This window comes from Poecilia latipinna, unplaced genomic scaffold (assembly GCF_001443285.1).
Source record: "Poecilia latipinna isolate Pla-1442-1.1 unplaced genomic scaffold, P_latipinna-1.0 Scaffold2531, whole genome shotgun sequence".
NCBI lineage: Eukaryota > Metazoa > Chordata > Actinopteri > Cyprinodontiformes > Poeciliidae > Poecilia > Poecilia latipinna.
In genome coordinates, this window is record NW_015115147.1 from 11,234 (window position 1) to 31,588 (window position 20,355).

The window sequence follows — 20,355 nt, forward strand, 5'->3', positions numbered from 1 at the left end:
CATTTGAAGTCCTGCCTTTAAAGAAACCTTGTGGGTTTGTGTGGCAACAGGCAACTAGTGCAATTTAATGCAAGTTTATATAGTGAATTCTTGCTTTTGGCAGACTCAGTGGGGGCTTTCTGGATCTATTGGGAATCATCCCAGTGCTAGTGATTTGGGAGCAAATGTGTACATTACCATAGCAGCCCACTTTGAGTCAAAGAGCAATTCAAGAATTAAAAATGCAGAAGCAGGCAATGACTTTCAGCCAGCTTTATTTAAAAAACAGTTCATACAGCACTGAATGGATCATCGCTTCTGATGAGATGTGGACTTTAACAGGATCACTTTACCACTTGACACCAGGAGCCTGTGGCTGGGGGGGACCTCCTCTGCTGCAGCTCTTCCTGCAAGAGCAAACATTAAGATTTCTGCAACATTTGACTTTTAGACAATGACTGTTGCAGCTGCCAGAGCAGAGCAGCAACTGTATTCATAAGACTGGAGTGCAAGTTAGTTTTATTTTTTTAAAGAGGCCACAAAGCCAATTTTTCCCCATAAAAGAAACCACCAAGTCCTTCTTTAAAGCAAAGCAGCCTTTCCTTTGCACTGCAATGTGGCCAAGTCTGCTGACAAAATTTGTCAAGTCAGCATCCCAACTCAAAGGGCATTTTAAGTCATCCCAAAAATTAGTTACTTCTGGTTTGTAAATCACAAGGTTTTAGTTTTAAGACCTCCATCATGTGCAGAACCTGTAAATTGAACCAGGTTCCCCCCATCACACTTCTACAACATCACCCAGCAGCTAAAGTTCAGGGGATACTCACTTTGCCTGTGGCACTGCTGTTCGCAGGAGTTTTCCCTGCTTGGATAGCATACAGCTGTGGCACAATGAATGAACACCTGGAAGTCAGGAGCACATAGTCAACCTTTGACAGCAGGTATGGTGATGCAGTTTAGTCATGAAAGCAGACACTGGTACCGTATCCTTCTGAGGAGCGTAGGTGTCAGAATTCACAAAGCTGAACATCCGGCTGACGAAACGTTTGTAGTGAGTTGGATACTCGAGGCCAGAAGAGCCATCCAGAGGAATCACTGTGGTGAGATACCGGTCATCAGGGTAGGGACAGCTGCATACAAGCAAAGCATATTTTGTAAGTACAATTAGCATGAGGCCAGTTGTTAACATGAACACTTTCATACCCATCCACTAGAAGGTCCCACTGTGGTACACTCTGAGGGTTTGGGTTTGAAGTGGCCCAGCAGCGTTCCAGGTTCAGGACAATGTTTGGGTCAGATCTCCCCAAGAGACGGACCTCAACGTAAACTGGTTCTCTCAGCACTTTAGAGATCGGGTAGTCAGAAGAGCTGTAGAAGGAGCTATATGCCGCCACATCTGCAATCATATCAGCTCGATTAGGTTTACCTCGCCGAAGCTCGTGTGGTGAATTTAATGCTACATACCATCAAGACATCCCTTGGAAACACACTGGCCCTTGCCCAGTCTGAGCTCCACTCTCAGGGGTCCTGCAGCAGCAACAGACATTGGCGGAGGAACAGGGTTCACCTCCAGGACGAGACCCTCCACAGTTGTGCCCAAGTACCGACACTGGAACAGCAATCTGCAGGAAGACGAGCCTTCATGTTCTGTTAAAGGTTTTGCATCTTGGAAGACGATTCAAATTGGCATGCTCTCAGAATATACTTGGAAGCTTCACAGGTCAGTTTTATCCTGAAAATTTACTGTAGACCACATTTAAATGTGCCAGTAAACACATTTACTGGGCAGCAGGGGGGGTAGGGGGGTATAATTGAAGAAAAGTAAACTTACTCAAAATGGCTGTCCCTGGTGATTGAGCCTTTGGGTCCAATTCCCACCTCATACGAAGACACCATATGGTTCTCGTACACCACATAACCTTCGTCATTCTGCTGTAAATAGCAATACATTCAAGCTTGAGTCATACCATCCAGTCCGTTTAAACCTCTGTAGTTGGCAACACACCATTTCACAACTAAACAACAAATTCCAGTTCATGCTTTGATATTCAGTTGGACTGTTTAAAAAGGGATTAATGGTAGTTTTCAAATTGGGGACCATAAAAACCACCTTAAGTGTTGTTCCACATGCAGTCACAGGAAACTGAAAGATGGCAAAGGCAGAGGTGCCATCAACTGGTCCACAGAAAGCTTCATTTGGGTCAAGCAAGCTGACCGAGTTGACATCCAGGGGTGGCCAAGTGGCTTCTCTGGCCACAACCACTACAAACTGGCCATCCCTGGTGCACTGTACAGTTACTGGGCAAGAAGAGTGCAATACATGGGTGTTTATATTACAAAAATTAAGATATGAGGAAAAAAAAAAAAAAGTGAAGTTGGTCACATATACATACCCGCTTTCCCATAGTAGCACAGGTGCCCATCAAAACAGCAGCTAATGTCTTGACACTGATCAACAGTGATCCCTGGAGCCCCACACTGGATCTTCTCAGCCTCTTCCAGGACACATTCATGTAATGGAGCTGCAGGTGGGGGCACCTTCGACTGCTGCTGAGGCTTCTGGAAAGTAGGCGTGAGCGGGTGTTTCTGCGGCTGCCGCCAGTACTGCTGGGCACAAACGCCGCAAACCAAAACAACACCGAGCAGACGCTGGAGCAGCGCCATCATGGCGGGCATGACACAAAACCGGAGATGTAGGTCACGCCGTTCCCCGTCACAGCTTTTTGTACACGGCTGCTTGTGGCGCCGTCTCGCTTGGAGCTCCGCCTCTCGTCAGGAGTTAATGTGTGACAGGCCTGTGGAGTTAATGAGCGAGAGGATGTGACAGGTAGAGCTTTCATGACCGAGGAGCGAAAACTCTGTGGATTTTCTCTTGAGATGAATGTGCCAATTAGGCTTTGCGTTGAGGGAATTTGCTTCTGCGTTAAGATGGGCTAGAAATCCTGCAATGCAATAAATAAAATAAAATAAAAATGTTTAAAGATAAAATGAATTCATATAATTTTATTTAATACATAAATGTTAAATAATAAATTAAATATGAAACCTACGTATTAATATACGTATATATTAATATATATATATTTATATATATATATATATATATATATATATATATATATATATATTTTTCTGACTTGTATTGAATACACATTTTATTGAATTATTGTTGTTGATGTTTTTATAATTATTAAATACATATTTAAAATTATGTTTTTTTTTCCCTTATTTTAATTCAATGATCCAGTCATTCTGGGCTGGAATACCTGCTCACCGTTTCCAGGTGTTGTTTCAACTTTATGCAACACAGATGTGATGCAGCTCCTTGAAACAGTAGTGTTCCTAAAACTTGGTGTTAATCCAGTAAAACACAGGAACACAAAAAAATATATATATATAAAAAATGTCCTGGTCCTAGAGTGAATGTTTAAATTTATACAGAGAAATGCAGACACTGCTGTTTTTTAATCGCACATCATCACTTTTTCTTCACTGTCTGCAGAAAGATAAGAAACTTGATATAGTTTTCCATCATATTTTGATTCAGGGTAGATAGTGTTTCCAATGGCTTTGGAAACACTATCGAAATGTTGAAATAAAAAACTATGTCACCTTTTTTAAGCTTGCTGCTGTACAACGCGGTCTAAATATGAATTCAACAACTTTTCAGTTGTGTAACTTTCCTCACCCTCTCTATTATTTAGCCTCAGTTTGGGCTGAAGTTTCTCAGTGTTTACGTAAGCCTGCCGTCCCGCTGTGAGATGTCAGTTTTTAAACACAAACCCTGCTGAGTCATATCTGCCTCCCACCTCTATTGCCTGCACTAAGGTGTTCATTTTTTTTTTTTTTTCCCCCCCTTGCATTACGTATATACAGATGTATGGGCGTTACACCCAGGAGCTGGGGGTGTATGCCAAGGAGGAGGCGGCCCGCCTGCGGGATGGAGGCGTGCGGGACGGCGGTGGCCTGCGGAGGAACACCAGCGTTCGAAGCCGCACCGCAGACCTGCTGGAGTACGAGAAAGACCCCTGTGCAAAGTGCCAACGTAAGTGATGGTCATTCAGCAAGCCTCAGAACCTGACACAAAAATACTGTGTCAATGTGGAAAACCCCCCTGAAGGTCAGTCCAGCACAGCGCTGCTGGCTGTGTGCAGTGTGTGTGTGTGCGTGTGCGTGTGTGTGTGAAAAAGCCTTTTATGGCAGATTGCAGAGCTCCAGCAGACATGCAAGCAGCGTGAAAACACTGGCTCCTTGAAGTTACGGCGGCGCAGCTACCTGACACCTGGGAGCAGGGGGAGGATGTGAGCAAGATTAAAAGTGACTGATCTGAGCAACAACCTGCAGCTAACAAGGGCTGCCTCAATGTGTGCACCCTCTGCTGGCTGCCAGCGGCCTGCAGTGTATTTGTCAGTCCACGTATGTTTGGGGAGATACTTGCTTTACTGTGTGTTTATTTATTTATTTTTTTTTCTTTTGTGAGTTGAACTCTAATCTGAACCGTCAGATTATTTTTCTTTTTGTCTCGTGTTCCCAGCTGAAGGCAGATAAGAGAGTGGCGCTGCCAGAGAGAGCTCCACTTCAGACTGATGGATTCAACAGTAACGGAGTGGCAGGAGGCAGCAGGAGGGCCTGTAACAAAGATATAGTTTTTTGTTTTTTCCCAAAGAAACACCTTATCGATTTTAGTTCATAGGTAGGAGTAGTAACTCTGCTTATTTGCATCATTTTAGGCTGCATATGTTGACCACCATCTGAATAAATGCATTATTTTTGAAGGATTCACTGTGAATCTATTGATGTTTTATGAACATAAAATAAGACAGTTTAAAACTGACAGTTTATGGATTCGTTTCGCCTACGGTGTACCTTGCTAAACGTAGACATAATTGATTGTGAAGTACAAAGGATGCTGCCTATTTTGTGCAGTACAGCACCGCCACAGTTCCTTGACTGTAGAAAAATATGCTATATGAGAGAGGAATCTCAAATATCAGAGGCCTTGGGGACTTATCGGGTTACAGCTACCGCATACTAAAACAAAAAGTGCACAGACTTTATCTGCAGTATTTTTGTCTGTTTGGAAAAATCTTTGGATCTAGTTTCACACACACACACACACACACACACACACATAGAAAGCGACGTGAAAATGTGCTTTCCGTAGCACTTTCCGACCTTTACAAATTACTATGACGTTTTGATATTTTGCTGATTTTAAAATAAACACAAGTTGCTTTTAAGATCAACCTACCAACTGTACTAGTGACATTATTGTTCAAATTTATTGTTAATGTTCGTTTATCTAAAACTATGCAATCTTTGCTTAACTCAGTTTTATTATTTAACACTATATGTTTGGGTTTATTTAAGTGCTGTGCAGCTGCACAGCTGTTGACACCGTTGCATTGCAGCAAGGTCTTGGGTTCTTGGCTTCAAATCCTGGTGAACCTCGATGGAGAATGCAGGTTCACCTTGTGCATGTATGGCTTTTATGACATTTTTCTACAAATATTCCACTTTCACACCCACAAATGAAAATATGTGCAATTTTTTATTATTTTGTTTTTATACAATACTTTGCCCCTCAGGTGTTACCAAGTGATAGACTGTCCAGGTTGTTCCCTGCCTCTTGCTTACTACCTGCAGATTTTGGTCACTGGCTTATTAAACTGCATAACAGATTATTTTTTTACTTCTTTTCTGCTTTCAACTCACTGCATATTTTACCAAGAGATCTTAATTATATGTCCACACTCGAGAAGATGCACACATCTATTCTAGTGCCAGAAAGTTTAAATATTAGAGATTCCCATGATATCCATGATGTGCTCATGGGAAATGCGTACATGTTTTATGTTTGACGTCGTGAGGGATGTGGGGAACTGCAGTTTTAGGAAATGCATCCATGTCTTCCCTCTCTGCCCCTTAGCTCAAGGGAATTAGTTGGAGTTTAATTGTTTTCTGTTTGAACTTTGCGAGATTCAGTAAAAACCCTGTCTACGTAAAAAAAAAAAAAAAAAAGGTGTTTATGACTAAACCAACGCCGCTGATCTCCAGGATCAATTTATGCTTCCATCCCCTGTGACTTTAGCAGTCTGATTAAAGTGCGATTGATTGCACCCGCGGTGGAAACTACACTATATCAGCCCAACCTCTCTCGTTCTCTGCAAAGCCGACCTCTTGAAGCCTCCATTGCCGGATCAGCAGCCGCTGATTTGTGTGCGCTCTCTGTCTGCGGTGTGCGCCTCTTAGATCAAGTGGTGTTTGTATTTTTAGATCCATCTTCAGAGATATTGCCCAGCCACTGTCTTCTTAGGTAATGCACACGGAGAGGCTTCCTTCAGGTTTTTAGAGGAAGTGGGCGTTTCAGTGTTCTCCTCTCATGCATTTGTGTGTGGGAGCGGCATCTCTGTGGGTGATGGACTTCAAGTGTAAGAGCCTCGTTTCAGATCAGTGGCTGCTGCTTCTGAACGAGGCGGCCTACACACACACACACACACACAGAGCTGCAGGCCTGTCAGAGAGCTAAAACCACGCACCTCGTTGAATTTATTTTGACTCACAAAGGGAGGTTTTTTTTTTTTTATTTTTTTTTTTAGTTATTTATGGCTGATGTGACTCAAAACTCAAGTTTTTTGTACTATATGTACGGGTGTAGTATGTTTCACAGTACATTCAGTGCCTCTTACGCTGCAAGAATCCAAAATAAGTTTAATTCTTTATTATTCCAATGTCGGTGTCTGTTGACGCGGTGCAGGGCCAGGGGGGATTAAAATTTTGTCTGGCTATGGGGACGATCTCTATTAGGGGTAGAAGACATCTGCGAATGCCATGAGTCTGCGGATGTGAGAGCGAGCCAACATGAACACGGAAGGATGAGGCTTCGCAGGTGCCAGACACTGTTCATGTGAGCAACTATTTTTATGAGGACTGGAGGGAGGAAAGATTTATTATTATTATTAAGTGGGGAAATTCTTGTAATTTTTTTTTTTTTTTTTTTACAATTTCAATCCTCTTTTATACATTAAGATTCGGTTGAGGACAAATCATGTGTGATTAAGGTGCTTTATATTTTTGCTTGATTGCTTCCATTTAAGGCATTGTGCCAAGAACCATATGAGAGGGAAAAAACAAAAAACATTTTTGGAAATTTCTGCAGCTTTCCCAAAATGAAATTAAGGTTTAACCCTGAAAACATGACGGCAGACTATGATGATAATTGTTTATCTTTTCAAGCATTAGGTTAGCGTTTGGTTCGTCTGCTGGTCGAGCTGATTAAGAGTGTTTGCATGTTTACTCTGCTTGCTTGTGCATTCTCTGCTGGCAGCTGTCCATTCAGCAGGTGGCCTGACTGCTGGGCAACTTGGCTTGTCAAACACACAGTTGTGTTTTTTTGTTGTTTTTTTTCCCCTCAGAGATTTAACAACCTCCATTGTGTTCTGACTGCTGCATACACCAAAAGGGGGCTGCAATGTTTGCTTCTCTCTTTTTTTTATGTCCTTCAGACACTTTTTGTTTTCTGAACATTTTAAAAAGATTTGCTGCTGAGAAGCAGAGGTGAACAATTGTTACAAATTCTCTTAGGTACATCCCCAAACATTATTTCATCCATTTCATCACAAACTGGTGCACAAGTGTGGAGTGGGAAGAAAAGGGATGCATGGTGTTCCACTTTTTCTTCTACAACTAAATATGTTTTTCATTGCTCTTTTTAAAATAGTTGCAGCTTTGTTAAGAGTGTCCGAGGACGAACGTTTTCAATTCTTGCAACAGATTCCAAGTTAAATTTAAACAATTTTTGAGGCCGGCTGTTTGCTCATGGTTGTTAGCAGATTGTGAGTGGGTCAAGGTCGGGTTGGATGCAGAGCCTCATGGACATCAGCATTACATTACAACATGTTTTATATCCTCAACTTTTCCACTTAGCAAAAGTAAAACAGGACATATTAGCAAAAGAAGGAAGTTCAAGGTAACTCGACTGAAGCGGTTTTAGGAAATACGGATCTTTCTGTGAGTTAGTGGCACATTTCTGTCTCCTCTAGGGATGACCACATCGATGAATGCTCTGGATACTGACGTGGATTCCAGGCTTTGGCTGTTTAACAGACCGGAGTGAGGAAATTAGTCCAGTGATGCTTCTTTTAGTTGACCTAGCTCAGATTTATAGATTGTATTGTAGTAAAGTTTATAACTGTGACCTAGCTTTTATTGCCACGTTTTGAAATAGATTAAATGATGCGCTGTCGCCCATTGAGCTCTTTGTCTCGTGATCTTTATATTTAGCTGAAGGATAAGCTGGTCTGAGAGAGTTTGTTTTAAATTTCACCGGGTTGTTTATTTCCACAGAACGTGAATTGTCGTATAAAATATTTCACACAAATTTCAAATCTGAATTTAGTTTCTTCACTTTACTCGAGAACTGGAAAGAAATTTAAAGATCTGGTTTGGTGTTGAATGGTTTTGTTTCATGGAGGTTTTGGTCCTGTTGATGCTTTAGCAAATCATTTTTTGTTAACGTGCAGTTAATAAAAGAGACTAAATCCGTATTCACACTTTCAGCCTCTAAGCACTCCAGCTTATTCACAGAAAACCGGATAGTGAGTATCCAGGATTTCACAACATGAAACTGTAAGAAAAAAAAAAAAAAGAAAAGATGTGTTAGGTTTCACAGCCTTTTGGGAATTTATTAGCTCTTGGTTTGTTTTCCTCTTTTTTTCTTTTCTTTTACAACACCTATAAACAGCGGGTATAAAAACGGTATTAAATATGCCAACATTTTTCTGAGTTTAAACACTTCTGTTCACTTTGAATTCACACCAGTTGTCAAAAACAACCTCAATAATTCACACCTACAATTAGTTTAAAAGTGGAAAACTTTAAAAATGAGCAGATATTATTAAAACAGGTGATGCTGATGAACACACAGTGGAGGTAAAGCTTTCTAAATGCTGAATTTTTGGGGGTTTTATGCCTTTTATTTTACATCCCTTTTTCAACAGTTCACTACTTGTGTAGATTCATTTGGTTGTTATCGACATTTGCTGCAAATGCCGTGTGAGCAGAATTATTAGAAATAATTGAAATGAGAAAAATGGTGGCTTGTCCAGTACTTTTCTCTTTTTTTTTTCTTTTGGCCTCTGTAAAAGAACAGCTCTGTGTGTTCGCCCATTCCGGTGTTTTCTGAATCTTATCCAATAGCAGGTAACTTCGTCAGTGATTTATTTTTACATTCCCCTCTCTCTTTCTTGTTTGGTGTCATCAGTTTGTGCATCTCGCTGCCAGAAGTTCTTGATCTCACGGGTGGGAGAGGACTGGATCTTCCTCATTTTGCTGGGGCTGCTCATGGCTCTGGTCAGCTGGGTCATGGACTACGCCATCGCCTTTTGCCAAGAAGGTAGGAAAGAGACATGGAGCCAGAAGAAGAGATGGTGTCTGAACGATGGGCTGTTCTCCTAGAGGCTGCCATTATGTATTAAGCGTTCAATCTGAAGACGTCAGTCCTCGTTATGAATTGGTGACACTGGTCAGTTTCATGTTCACAGATTTGTCCGTTCCAAAATCGGTTTTGCCACTTTTTTGGCTTGTTGCTGTTGAGATTGTTTGTGACATTTCTCAGACATTTTAAAAACATATTTACTTCAGATTTGCTGTTTGCTTATTTGGAAGCTTTTTCAGTTTTGTTAAAACTGGTCTAAAATAGCCACTTGTCTCACACGTGTGGGTCTCCAGTAATGTATGTGCCAAGACTGCTTTCGAAAAATAAATGATAGTGCAGTGAAGAACAGTAAAATTATCACAAAATTGAACTATTTAAGTCTCACTCCATAACAATCTTACTCTTAATAGGAAACAAATAACATGTAAATTATGCGAGTAAATTATGCAGTTCATTTTAGGCCTTTAATGACTTTATGTTTTTGTTTAGTTTCAGCCTAATCTGGCTTTTTCTTCCGTGTGTGTGTGTGTGTGTGTGTGTGTGTGTGTTTGTAAAGAAAACATCAAATTCATGCAGTTAGTAGAGATGGAGAGAAAAGTAAAACCGAGGAACAAAGATGCCGGTTGCCTTGCTTCCTGCTGTTTCATAACAAGATGACGTGACTTATGTGTGTGTCTGTGCAGCACAGAAATGGATGCACGCTGGCCTGGACAACAACATGCTTCTGCAATACATTGCCTGGGTCTCCTACCCGGTGGTGCTCATCACTTTCTCTGCAGGATTCACTCAGATACTAGCGCCTCAGGCTGTTGGTAAGACAGATACCATTTATGCACAAACATGTATTCATCTCTCTAATTCACAGTTGTTGTTTTTTTCTGTGTTTGACTAATGTAATTGGCTCTGAAGTGCACAGCGAGGGCTCCAAGGACATGTCCTGCGAGTCACTACGGGCAGGACAGTCATAAAATGTACTGCTGATGAGACGTGCATACACAAAACTGTATGAATATCAATCAGCTCCCCTCCCTACCGTTCCTGTGCTCTTCGTTTCTTCATCGTATCCCTCCTCGCTGTAATTGCTTTCTTTCAACTCATCTTTTCCCTGCACTCCATCATCCCACCTGGCATTTCTTTCTCCTCTCCTCCTCTTTCTCTCTCTTCCCACCTCAGGTTCAGGCATTCCTGAGATGAAGACAATACTGAGAGGAGTTGTTCTCAAGGAGTACCTGACTTTTAAGACCTTTGTGGCTAAAGTCATCGGTCTGACCTGCGCTCTGGGAAGCGGGATGCCTCTGGGGAAAGAGGTAGAGGACCCTTTTCTTCGTCACTCCTCACAGCAGAATGTCAATCTGAGTATGGGTTTGTTTGTCTAAAGGGGTTTTAATGATTTCCCCCCGCGGGAGGTAAATGCATCACTCCGCTCTCACAGTTGTATTGCTTTCATTAGTATCTTTGTTTGGTGACATTTGCCTTCACCGTCTCTCACAGGGGCCCTTCGTTCACGTGGCCAGCCTATGTGCTGCTCTCCTGAGCAAATTAATGGCGGCGGTTTTCGGAGGGATTTACATGGTGAGCGCAACAGACGTTTTACACCGTAAATTTAAAAGAAACCTAAAGCTTAATTTGCTTTCTCAGTGAGGAAAATAAAGGTAAAGATAGTTGGAGATGCTCTCTGGATTATCAATTCTGGGGGTAATGTTTAATGTTATTTCACAATATTACACCACACAAATTTTAGTCAAGTCGAGTTATTTATACAGCATAGCAGCATATCTGACCAGGGTTTTACATGGTAACAGTTCAACAACTGACCAATAAAAACTATCAAATTAGTCAATAAATGCAGCAACACAAGCATCCAGATGTTCCTGGTTAGGCAGAGTTAAAACTTATTGAAAAGAAATGTGTTTTAATTTGGATTGACACTTGCTTAGTGTCATAAGGAGGGGTTGAAGTGGTGAGGGGATGACGCAGAGAACCCAGGTTATGGTGAAGATGAATTTAATGATGAATGTAGTTCACATAGTCCAAATCAGGCAGCACGGCAGGAACAACTAGCACGCAGCTAAGCACCGGTAGCAACTGACAACGAAGACTAAATCAACTGGAACTGACGTCGACACAGGACTTAACCAGTACAACTGGGAAGTCGGACAGACAGACGCAGACTGCAACGTTTGACAATTGACAAGGACCCGACGAGGAACACAGACAACAGGTGGGTATAAATACACACGGGGTAATTAAGGGAAAGAGACACACCTGGGGAGCAATCAACGGGGAGGACAGGACAGAGACTCACAGGGAAACAGGAACACATTGAAAAACTCACAGAAAACCACGGATCATGACACTTAGATTATTTTTAAAAGGTACATTTCACCTCAAAAACAAGCTTCATATAATTAATTGAAGAAAAATATATGTTGATGGTGGAAAGAGAATTTTTTTTTTTTTTTTTTGTGAAGGTGGATGAAATCAAATATAGTCAAGTTTCATTCAGAACATCCAGGGATCAGAAAATAAATGTTATTCTTGACTGTAATTTTTAAGAAAAATTATTTTTCTCCTTTCAGATGTGATTTTTTTATTTTTTTTCAGTTGAACTGCAGAAAGCATGATTCAGTTTACAAAATCATGCTATTTCAGAAGGTATCTGGAGTCTTTGCAGAAAATTGCATTAAATGAATGGTTAGTAGATCAGGCATAAAGCATCTTGAAGTCAAATTTGAATTGATGCGTGGTTGGCATGGAAAGTCCCACGGCAGATGGCATTACTTTAGGTATGAAACAATCCAAACTGAAAATTATAAAACAGCAAAGGAAGAGAAATAACCAAATAAAATCCGTTGAGAAAAACTAATTTTATTTGATCAAAAAAACTACAAATTAGGGATTTCAAGTCACAGACACAGAGCCCGTCAGTTAGCATAGAAAAACAGCATAATACTGATTTTTCTCAGCAGATGAAGAAAAACACACACCTGCAAGTCAGACTTCGTTTGAACAAAAGAATAAATGTTTTATTTATGACAGAAGAAAAGAAACACAAACTATTATGCTCTGAAAAAAGTATGTGACGCTTCTTTGACCTTCTGCCATTCCCCAGGACACACTCTTACCCCCATGCACATGAAAGCTCAACCGGGACCTCAGTCTTTTTTTCTGCACTGGATCCTGGGCTGGGATTCTCCTCGCTGCACACAGTCTTGACAGTATGGAGGAAGATACACAGCTGAGATGCCCAAAGGGGGAAAAAAAAAAAAACAGACAGCGCAGTTATAAAAGATTCAGACTGTTACAGCTACATGGACAGTATTCCACATCAGTCAGGGAAACGTTGAATGAACAATACGTCTGCTGAAGTACATTCACTCCTTGTTTGATTTAGTGGATAAGAAAGTCACATCTGCACCTTTGTTTTGTTCGTATTGCTGAAGGAAGAGCCCTTTGAGGGAAGCAAGGTATGGACGCACAAGTCAAACAGTTTCTCCGTTTCAGACTCCGTTGACATCGATCGTCCATGTTGTCCGTTTCAGAAACCGGGGCAAATTGATGGCTTCCCATTCGTTTTTGCTGTGTGTGATTCTGTCCTGTGGTCAGTCGCAGAGAGGCATCATCAATATGTCTCGCCTTATTTGGTCCAAACATCTCATCGTGTCATTTTTTTTTTTTTTTTTTTTTTTATTCAATTTTGTTTTTTCTTTGGACCTCCTGTACACCTGCAACCCAAAATGAGCAGATTTCAAACGTTTGACACTTGGTACTTTTGGATGTTTTGTGTTTTTTGAGTTAAATTTCGCTGTGTTTTGTGGCACCTGCATGCACGCATGCACCAACTTGGATCTGCAGGTTTGAATGTCTTGAATGCGTTGCTCTGTTTGTTTTTGTATATGTGCATATCTTACTTTCTTTAATCAGAATGAGCTGAGGAACACGGAGATGCTGTCGGCTGCCTGTGCTGTGGGTGTTGGCTGCTGCTTTGCTGCGCCTATCGGAGGTAAGACTCGGCCGCCGAGGCCTCTGACTGAACTTGACCCAGGAACGGTAGATAAATGCAAAAGCTAACTGGATGAAGAGAATGTTTTGCCCTTTTAGCTGTAGGAGTTGTAAGCTAGGCCAGCGTATTGTTGTAATTCTGTCAGTCAGCGCAGAATCCTGTATCTCCACAACTATCAGCCTGACTTGCCATGCGAGCTTACATGTATATTTATGTTTCCCATTGTTCCTTGTGGGACATTCCATGTCGACTCAACCAGGAGTTCCATCTGTCCATCCATTCATCTGTCCATCCATTCATCCGTCCATCCATTTTCCTCCACTCATCCGAGGCTTGGTCTTGGTGGCAACAGGCTAAGCAGGGTGTTCCCGACGTCCTTCCCTCCTGCGAGGCTTTCCAGCTCCTCCCGGCGTTCCAAGCTCCGGTGACACATGTAACCCACTCCAGCGATGTCTGACTCCACCCTGCAAGCTATCAGTCTGCCCAGAAAGGCTGCAAAGAAAATCTATTATTTACATACCGAGCCCCCTCAGAAGCTCCTCCTGGATGTCTGAGGGCAGAATGCCAGATGTTTAGTTGGTCTACGAGGAAATTCAGTTTAACTATCGTGCTTTAAATCTCATTTTATGGGTCGCATTGAAAAAAAGCTCAACGCGACAGACAGGACGGTTCTGTTTGGAGCCTCCAGCTCCCAGCTCAGACTGCTCCACAGTGAACTGCAACACCTGCAAACCTTTTAGACTCGACGCCAGCCCAACAGATCCCAGGGTACCTCAACCCTCTGGCTTGCTGATGCTCTCTTCTCCACACTGAAGAGAGCACTTAGATTTTCAGGAGCTTACTCTCCTCCAGGATATAAAGCCCAGTTCAGGAAGGAGACAAAAGAACTGCAAACAAATGGGAGTCAGCAAGGAATGGATGCCGATAAAAGTTAGTTGGTTAGTTAGTTAGTTAGTTAGTTAGTTAGTTACCTTTTAAGGAAAAGACTGAAGTATTTTTTTACATTATTTATTATATCATATTATATTATAGAGATTCAGACAGACATGCTTGTAGTTGAATTTGTAGATGTTACCACAATGGTCTAGACCAGTGTTTCTCAACCCCGGTCCTCACCGCCCCCCTGACCTGCATGCTTTAGGTATTTCCCTTCTGCCACACACCTGAATTGTGTCTCTGGGTGATTAACAGGCTTTTGCAGTACTTGATGGTCATGCAATCATTTGAATCAGCTGTTCTGGAATAGAGGCACATCTAAAACATGCAGAGCAGGGGGGAGGTGAGGACCAGGGTTGAGATACACTGGTCTAGACACAGCCGTTTCAAAATTACTTCTTTATTTTTTTTTATGTGTTTGTGTGTGTGTGTGTGTGTGTGTGTGTGTGTGTGTGTGTGTGTGTGTGTGTGTGTGTGTTGAAAACAATACATATGTTTATTGTGCACTTTGCACAAGAATATACTCAAATTACACTTTTGAAAGAAATAGAAACAAATCATTTTAACCAATTATGATGTCTTCACAAAGCATTTTCATGATTTTACATAAATATTAAAAGTAACAATCGGAATGTGTGTGTGTTTTTTTTGTCATTATATTAGTCAGCATATTAGCTCAAAAATATACTGAATATGCATGGAAAGTTAGCAAAGCACTAGTGGAAAACTAAAAAAGCTGACAATGTTGATAATGTAAACTCTGAAGTTGTTTTATTTTATTTCAGTATTACTTCAGAAAGTTCAAAATAAAATCAAACGCTGTTTCTCGCTTTTCCAAGTCGTTTCAAGGGAATCTTTGAAAGAAAAAAAATCAGCCTCTAATGAGTTTATCCCCCCCAAAAAATGGTCTGAACTTGTATGGGCCCTCGCAGAAAAATGTTTCACATTTCATCCACACTCAGATTATAGGGTGCTCTGGTTTAACTAAAGAATCAAAAGAAATATGTTTATTAGTTAATTGTCCACTATAGATAGAGCTGCAGTGTCCGTGAGTGTGTGCGTGCGTGTCGACGATCGTCTTACCAAGTGTTGTCTGTCCTGTGTGGACACTTCCACACAATAACTGCAGGGATGAACTTCAACATCTCTGCAAAGCGTGAACTGGACTGACTGGGTGAAGAAAATTCACAGATGGGTTGCACATCTGGTTTTCCGTCTGTAGAATTTTGAAATGATCAAATTTTACACAGCAGGTCCTGGTTTCCTGGTTTTGTCAGGTCGAAAATTAAGTGACTCTAAAGTGGGTTTTGTTTCACAGCGTCATGAGCTCGTTTACTTCGTTAGAGATGTTGACGAAAGCTATTAAAAGGTAAATGGTGAAAGACAAAGTGGTAAGGTTAGTGATCAACATTTCAATCAGAAACGGACATGACGAGTAAAAACGTCACAGCAACAGTTAAGAGCTTTATCATCTGGGTCATTCGTTACGTTTTTATTTGTTGATGGGCCTTGAACTCTCGTCTTACTTCTAGGTCAAAATGCACACTTCGCCCACTCTTTGATTAATGTCAAGACTTTCTAAACTTGAAAAATCTGGTGGATAAAATGTTAAAGTGATGAATCACGTTCGGTTTCAGCAGCTGCTCTTCTTTCGACGGCGTGTTTTCAGAAACAGATGGACTCGCCCACTCAGGGAAATGTTTGAACTTCGATTCTTGTTTTTTTTTTCTAAGCAGCAAAAGAAGTTCAGGAGCTGTCCTCTGACATCATTTATAAAACTGATTTTAAATATAGGAAATTACTTTATCTGGCTATGGTCTCTTGATTTATTTAAATTAATATGATGCTTATTCTTTTTTTTTATCTTGAAATATGTAAAACTACACAATTGATTGAAATAACACTTTCTCTGTCAGCATCTTCTCTTACCACAGAGTTGAATTATTTTAATCAAAACCTCTTGATAGCTGTTTTGTTTGAGCTGACGCTTCTAGACAGACAAAGACGGACTGGGATTGTTGGGGGGTTTTTTTTGGGGACATGATTGACACTTTGTCTCATTCATTTACAGATCTGAAACAAACTCACAGTGACATCAGAACAGTTTGTACTGGATAGCTAATGAGAGATTTACAGCATGTAATCAGTTTAATATTTAACCAGAATTTAAACAATCTGAAATTGGTTGTTTATTGTTTGGTAATTGATTAGATAGACAAATATTTTTTGTTTGTTTATTTTATTAGCTGAATGAACAGCTAAGGAATAAGGAAATTGAAATACTTGCACCATAGGATTGAAACTTTTTGGATTCATGAATGTGATTTATCAAGCTGCAGGTATAGTGCCTGGCAAAAGTATTTATAACCCTTGTATCTTCTCACTTTTAATTGTTTTTTTTTAATCTACTGACTTAAACTTTATTGGTGTTTTATGTATGAAAAAAAAAACATATCAGTTACTAAAGTAATGCCCTTTTTCTGAAATTATCTGCTACACCTCTGTAGTATCACTGTCATTGTTATTTTGCACAAAAACGTAATAAACTGAGTAAATTTGAGAAGTGATCGAAAAAGGACAGTTTTAAAAATTGTACACAACTATATTCTGTTCAGCCTCCCCATGTCAACACTTTGTAAAATCAAATTATGCAACAGTTCAGTTCAAATGCAAGTCATACTTTTCCTAATTTTATTTTACTTTTATTTTTAAAAAAAGAAGTCTTATTTTACTCTGACTTCCAAACTATTTACTACCTTGTGGGGTTTTTTTTGTTTTTTTTTTTATCACATAAAACCCGAATAGAAGAAATAACGGTTGTAGTTTTAACATGGCAAAATGTAAAAAAATCTGTAGGAGTTTGAATACTTTTTCTGCAAGGCCCTGTGGTCGTCTCTCGGTGCTAAAATGTGTGATTCTCTCAGTGTACATTTGTGCGTTGCAGGTGTGCTGTTCAGTATCGAAGTCACGTCAACGTTTTTTGCAGTCAGGAACTACTGGAGGGGCTTCTTTGCTGCCACCTTCAGTGCGTTCGTGTTCAGATTGCTGACCGTCTCGAACCAGGAGGAAGGTACAAGAGGCTAGGTGTTACTTTGTTTACAAATCTCTGAATATTTGTGCGACTTCACCTGTGCGGCAGAGCAGATCTGTTGCACAATGGCTTCTACATGCATTTTGTCATTCAGTCGTCTTAATACAAAAGTCAAGCTGACAGATTGTCATTCATGGCTGCATGCTGTCTGCAGCAGAGTGAAGAACAATCTTCTTTTCCCCAGAGACCATCACCGCTCTCTTTAAGACGCGCTTCCGTCTGGATTTCCCTTTCGACCTTCAGGAGCTGCCGGCGTTCGCCATCCTCGGGTGGGTGTGTTTGTCGGGAGTGGCTCTGCATTGCACAGTATTCAGTTTCAGAGGATATTCGAATTTTAGAGGCCATTTTGCTGCTTGGAATTTGAAGATTGTTTTGATTGTTTTGATTTGATTTTTATTCAAGGAATGTGGCACAAAAGAAACTTTGAGAACAATGGTTCTGGATCGGCCTGTGTCACGTTAGTTGGAATGCTAAAATTATTCCTAAAATCAGGAAATTGGAATAACGTCCTCCCGTGAGAGAGCGTCCAACAATAATTGACTTAACTGAGATTTCTGCGGTTGTTTCTGCTTTAGGAAACCAGTCATGTCTTTCTGTTTGCAGGATTGCTTGTGGGTTCGGGGGAGCTCTGTTTGTGTACCTGAATCGACACATTGTGGAGTGCATGAGGAAGCAAAAGACCATTAACAAGTTCCTGCTGAGGAAGTGAGTATCGGATGTATCTGGTCCTGGTTCCTTTACTTTATGAGCACCAATTAGGCTCAGTATGCTGCTGCTGAAGGGGCTGTTAGTGCTTCTCTGTTATAAATCCTTAAAGGACAACATCAGGAGGCGGATAAAGTACAGAGACAAAGCAAACAGTAGTTACATCCTAAAACCAATGACGACACACACACACATTGTCTTTGAAAAACAGACAGACTGAAAAGATTACCTTTAGTCAAAATGGCAAAAATTCACAAAAAAATATATCATATTTATATGTTTTAATGCTCATGGGTCAAACTCAAGACCTGGGGGCCAAATATGACTCATCATAGCTTTTTATGTGTCCTCTAGAGTCTAGAGGGGCACACAGGACCCTTTTCAAAACAACAGTAGTGTCTTTAAATATTATTTTATCTGTCAAATAAATTTAGTTTTTGCCTGCCAAATTACGTCAGTATGAAAAGATGTTCAACATTATTTGTTTTTAAGAAGCACCCATCGAATGCAGACAGCTGTTTATTCATATTTGAATGTTTTGCTAATGAGTTTTATCAGTACATTTTGCCACAACTGGCCCTTTGAGGACATTCATGACCTTGATGTGGCCCAAAATTGGCATAACTTTGCTTTAATGTAAGTAAATAGGATTATATGACCCAATATATGCGAGTGTATAAACCACTAGAGTGTTGCTCAGGAGTCTTCCTCTCCCATGTTCTATAAAAGTAACTTAGAGATCAAACGTCATAGAAATCAAACACCAAAAGAAAGAAGAACAAGATATAAAAAAAAGCTGAACTAAAATAGAGTTAGGAAACAATAAGCCTGGAATATAAAAGAATAAATCACCCTAAGCACAATGTGTCGTTGTTAATCGTTTTCTGAAATGCCACATTACTGTTGTTGCTGTTTTTTTCCACCCTCCGACCGTAAGCCCCCATGCTCTTTTTCACTTGTGTTTACCATCCTCCTCCTACTCCCTCACACTGTGTGTCACAGTGATAGCGTCGTTCCGGAGAAAAGTAGGCTAGTTCGACACGTGTCATCGTCAAAAGTTAAACATAGAGCGGTGAATCAACTGCTTTACTCACGGCGTGAAGAGCACCCCCCATTAATGACCCCACAGTCCGTCTCTTCCTGTCAGGCGGCTGGTGTACCCCGCCCTCGTCACCCTGCTGGTGTCCACGCTCACGTTCCCTCCTGGCTTCGGGCAGTTCATGGCTGGACAGGTGAGAAAATGTGCTTACACCATTCTGACAGGAGGGAAGCGTGTCCTGTTTGTTGTGAGATAATTGATGGACATTTTAAATGAAGTGAGAGTTGGTGTCAAGCTGAGTTCCCTCGCTTAATAGGCTGTTTAGCAGCTGATATGTTTGCCCAGATGGTAGATGTTTCAAAAATATTTCTTGTTGACACGCACACTTTTCCTGAGCTCTCAATCTGCTGTTGGGTCTGAAAGGTATTTTTTGTTCGGTAAAACCGACATGTAAAACTTTAGTTTTACGCCACATAAAAAGACAAGTAACCCTTCTCCCACCCCCCATTACTGTTAACTTTTTCTGTCTTCACTCAGTTAGGATGAATAAAATATTTGTATTTAAGAATTAGATATTTTTCAGAGGTTTTCTCAGTGTTTGGTAACATCTGGATCTTGTACGCTAGGAACAGCTTGTTGGCATCTTAACTGATTTATTGTGTTCATCCCAGGATGTCGCACAGAGAAGCGGTGTGTTCAATTTTTAAGAAACAGATCAAAGCGATCTTTTTTTTTTTAAAAATTGCAGTAAAAATGACTGTTGTCATTTTTATTGCAGTTTTATTGCAAAGTTGCCCTAAAAGTTGCTTTCAAAGTCCATTAAGATGGCCAACTTTGCATTATTGTGCATATAACAACACTTTAATGCAAAGTTAGCACTTCTAATGGGCTTTTAATGCAACTTTTAGAGCAACTTTGCATTAAAAGTGTCATTATTTATCGAATGACACTTCACCACAACAGTCATAGACATTCATAAAGACTTCTTTATGTTCATGACAGGTGTTATGTCATGTTTATGACGGTGTAATGTCGGTCTTATGCACACCCCGTCAACTAAAGTGTTACCAATTTTTTTTTTTTTTTTTTTTTTTTTTTAAATTTTCCCAAGCCCCCAATTTTTTTTGGAGGGGGGGTTTTTTTTTTGTCCCCCCCTGAACCGCCGG

The 20,355-nt window shown here is 40.6% G+C and overlaps 2 protein-coding genes across 10 annotated transcripts in view; one reads left to right on the plus strand and one right to left on the minus strand.

Moving 5' to 3' along the window:
* Positions 1-237: 237 nt before the first annotated feature.
* LOC106938192 (zona pellucida sperm-binding protein 4-like) lies at positions 238-2,724 on the minus strand. Of its 2 annotated transcripts, none has more exons than XM_015020096.1 (8): positions 2,373-2,724; positions 2,090-2,277; positions 1,811-1,908; positions 1,444-1,601; positions 1,183-1,375; positions 962-1,109; positions 807-882; positions 238-386 (listed from the first exon to the last, which is right to left on the minus strand). In XM_015020096.1, the coding sequence occupies exons 1-8, from the start codon at positions 2,653-2,655 to the stop codon at positions 289-291; spliced, it is 1,242 nt and encodes a 413-aa protein (XP_014875582.1). In that variant the 5' UTR covers positions 2,656-2,724; the 3' UTR covers positions 238-288. The 2 variants fall into 2 exon arrangements, with proteins under 2 accessions (XP_014875582.1, XP_014875581.1); XM_015020095.1 differs by having other exon boundaries at positions 1,811-1,911; positions 2,373-2,721.
* A 1,131-nt stretch (positions 2,725-3,855) lies between these two features.
* The window catches only part of clcn2a (chloride channel, voltage-sensitive 2a), a 31,069-nt gene continuing 14,569 nt past the window's right edge, over positions 3,856-20,355 (plus strand). For 3 of the 8 annotated variants that reach the window (XM_015020086.1, XM_015020093.1, XM_015020090.1), the window contains exons 1-11: positions 3,856-4,024; positions 9,242-9,373; positions 10,099-10,227; positions 10,589-10,722; positions 10,907-10,987; positions 12,853-12,882; positions 13,340-13,418; positions 17,299-17,424; positions 17,630-17,714; positions 18,049-18,150; positions 19,280-19,382. In XM_015020086.1, coding sequence (XP_014875572.1) covers positions 3,856-4,024; positions 9,242-9,373; positions 10,099-10,227; positions 10,589-10,722; positions 10,907-10,987; positions 12,853-12,882; positions 13,340-13,418; positions 17,299-17,424; positions 17,630-17,714; positions 18,049-18,150; positions 19,280-19,382 — 1,170 coding nt within the window. Of the gene's footprint in view, positions 4,025-9,241; positions 9,374-10,098; positions 10,228-10,588; positions 10,723-10,906; positions 10,988-12,852; positions 12,883-13,339; positions 13,419-17,298; positions 17,425-17,629; positions 17,715-18,048; positions 18,151-19,279; positions 19,383-20,355 lie in introns of those variants that run through there. The other 5 variants (XM_015020091.1, XM_015020087.1, XM_015020089.1 and 2 more) reach the window with 5 other exon arrangements.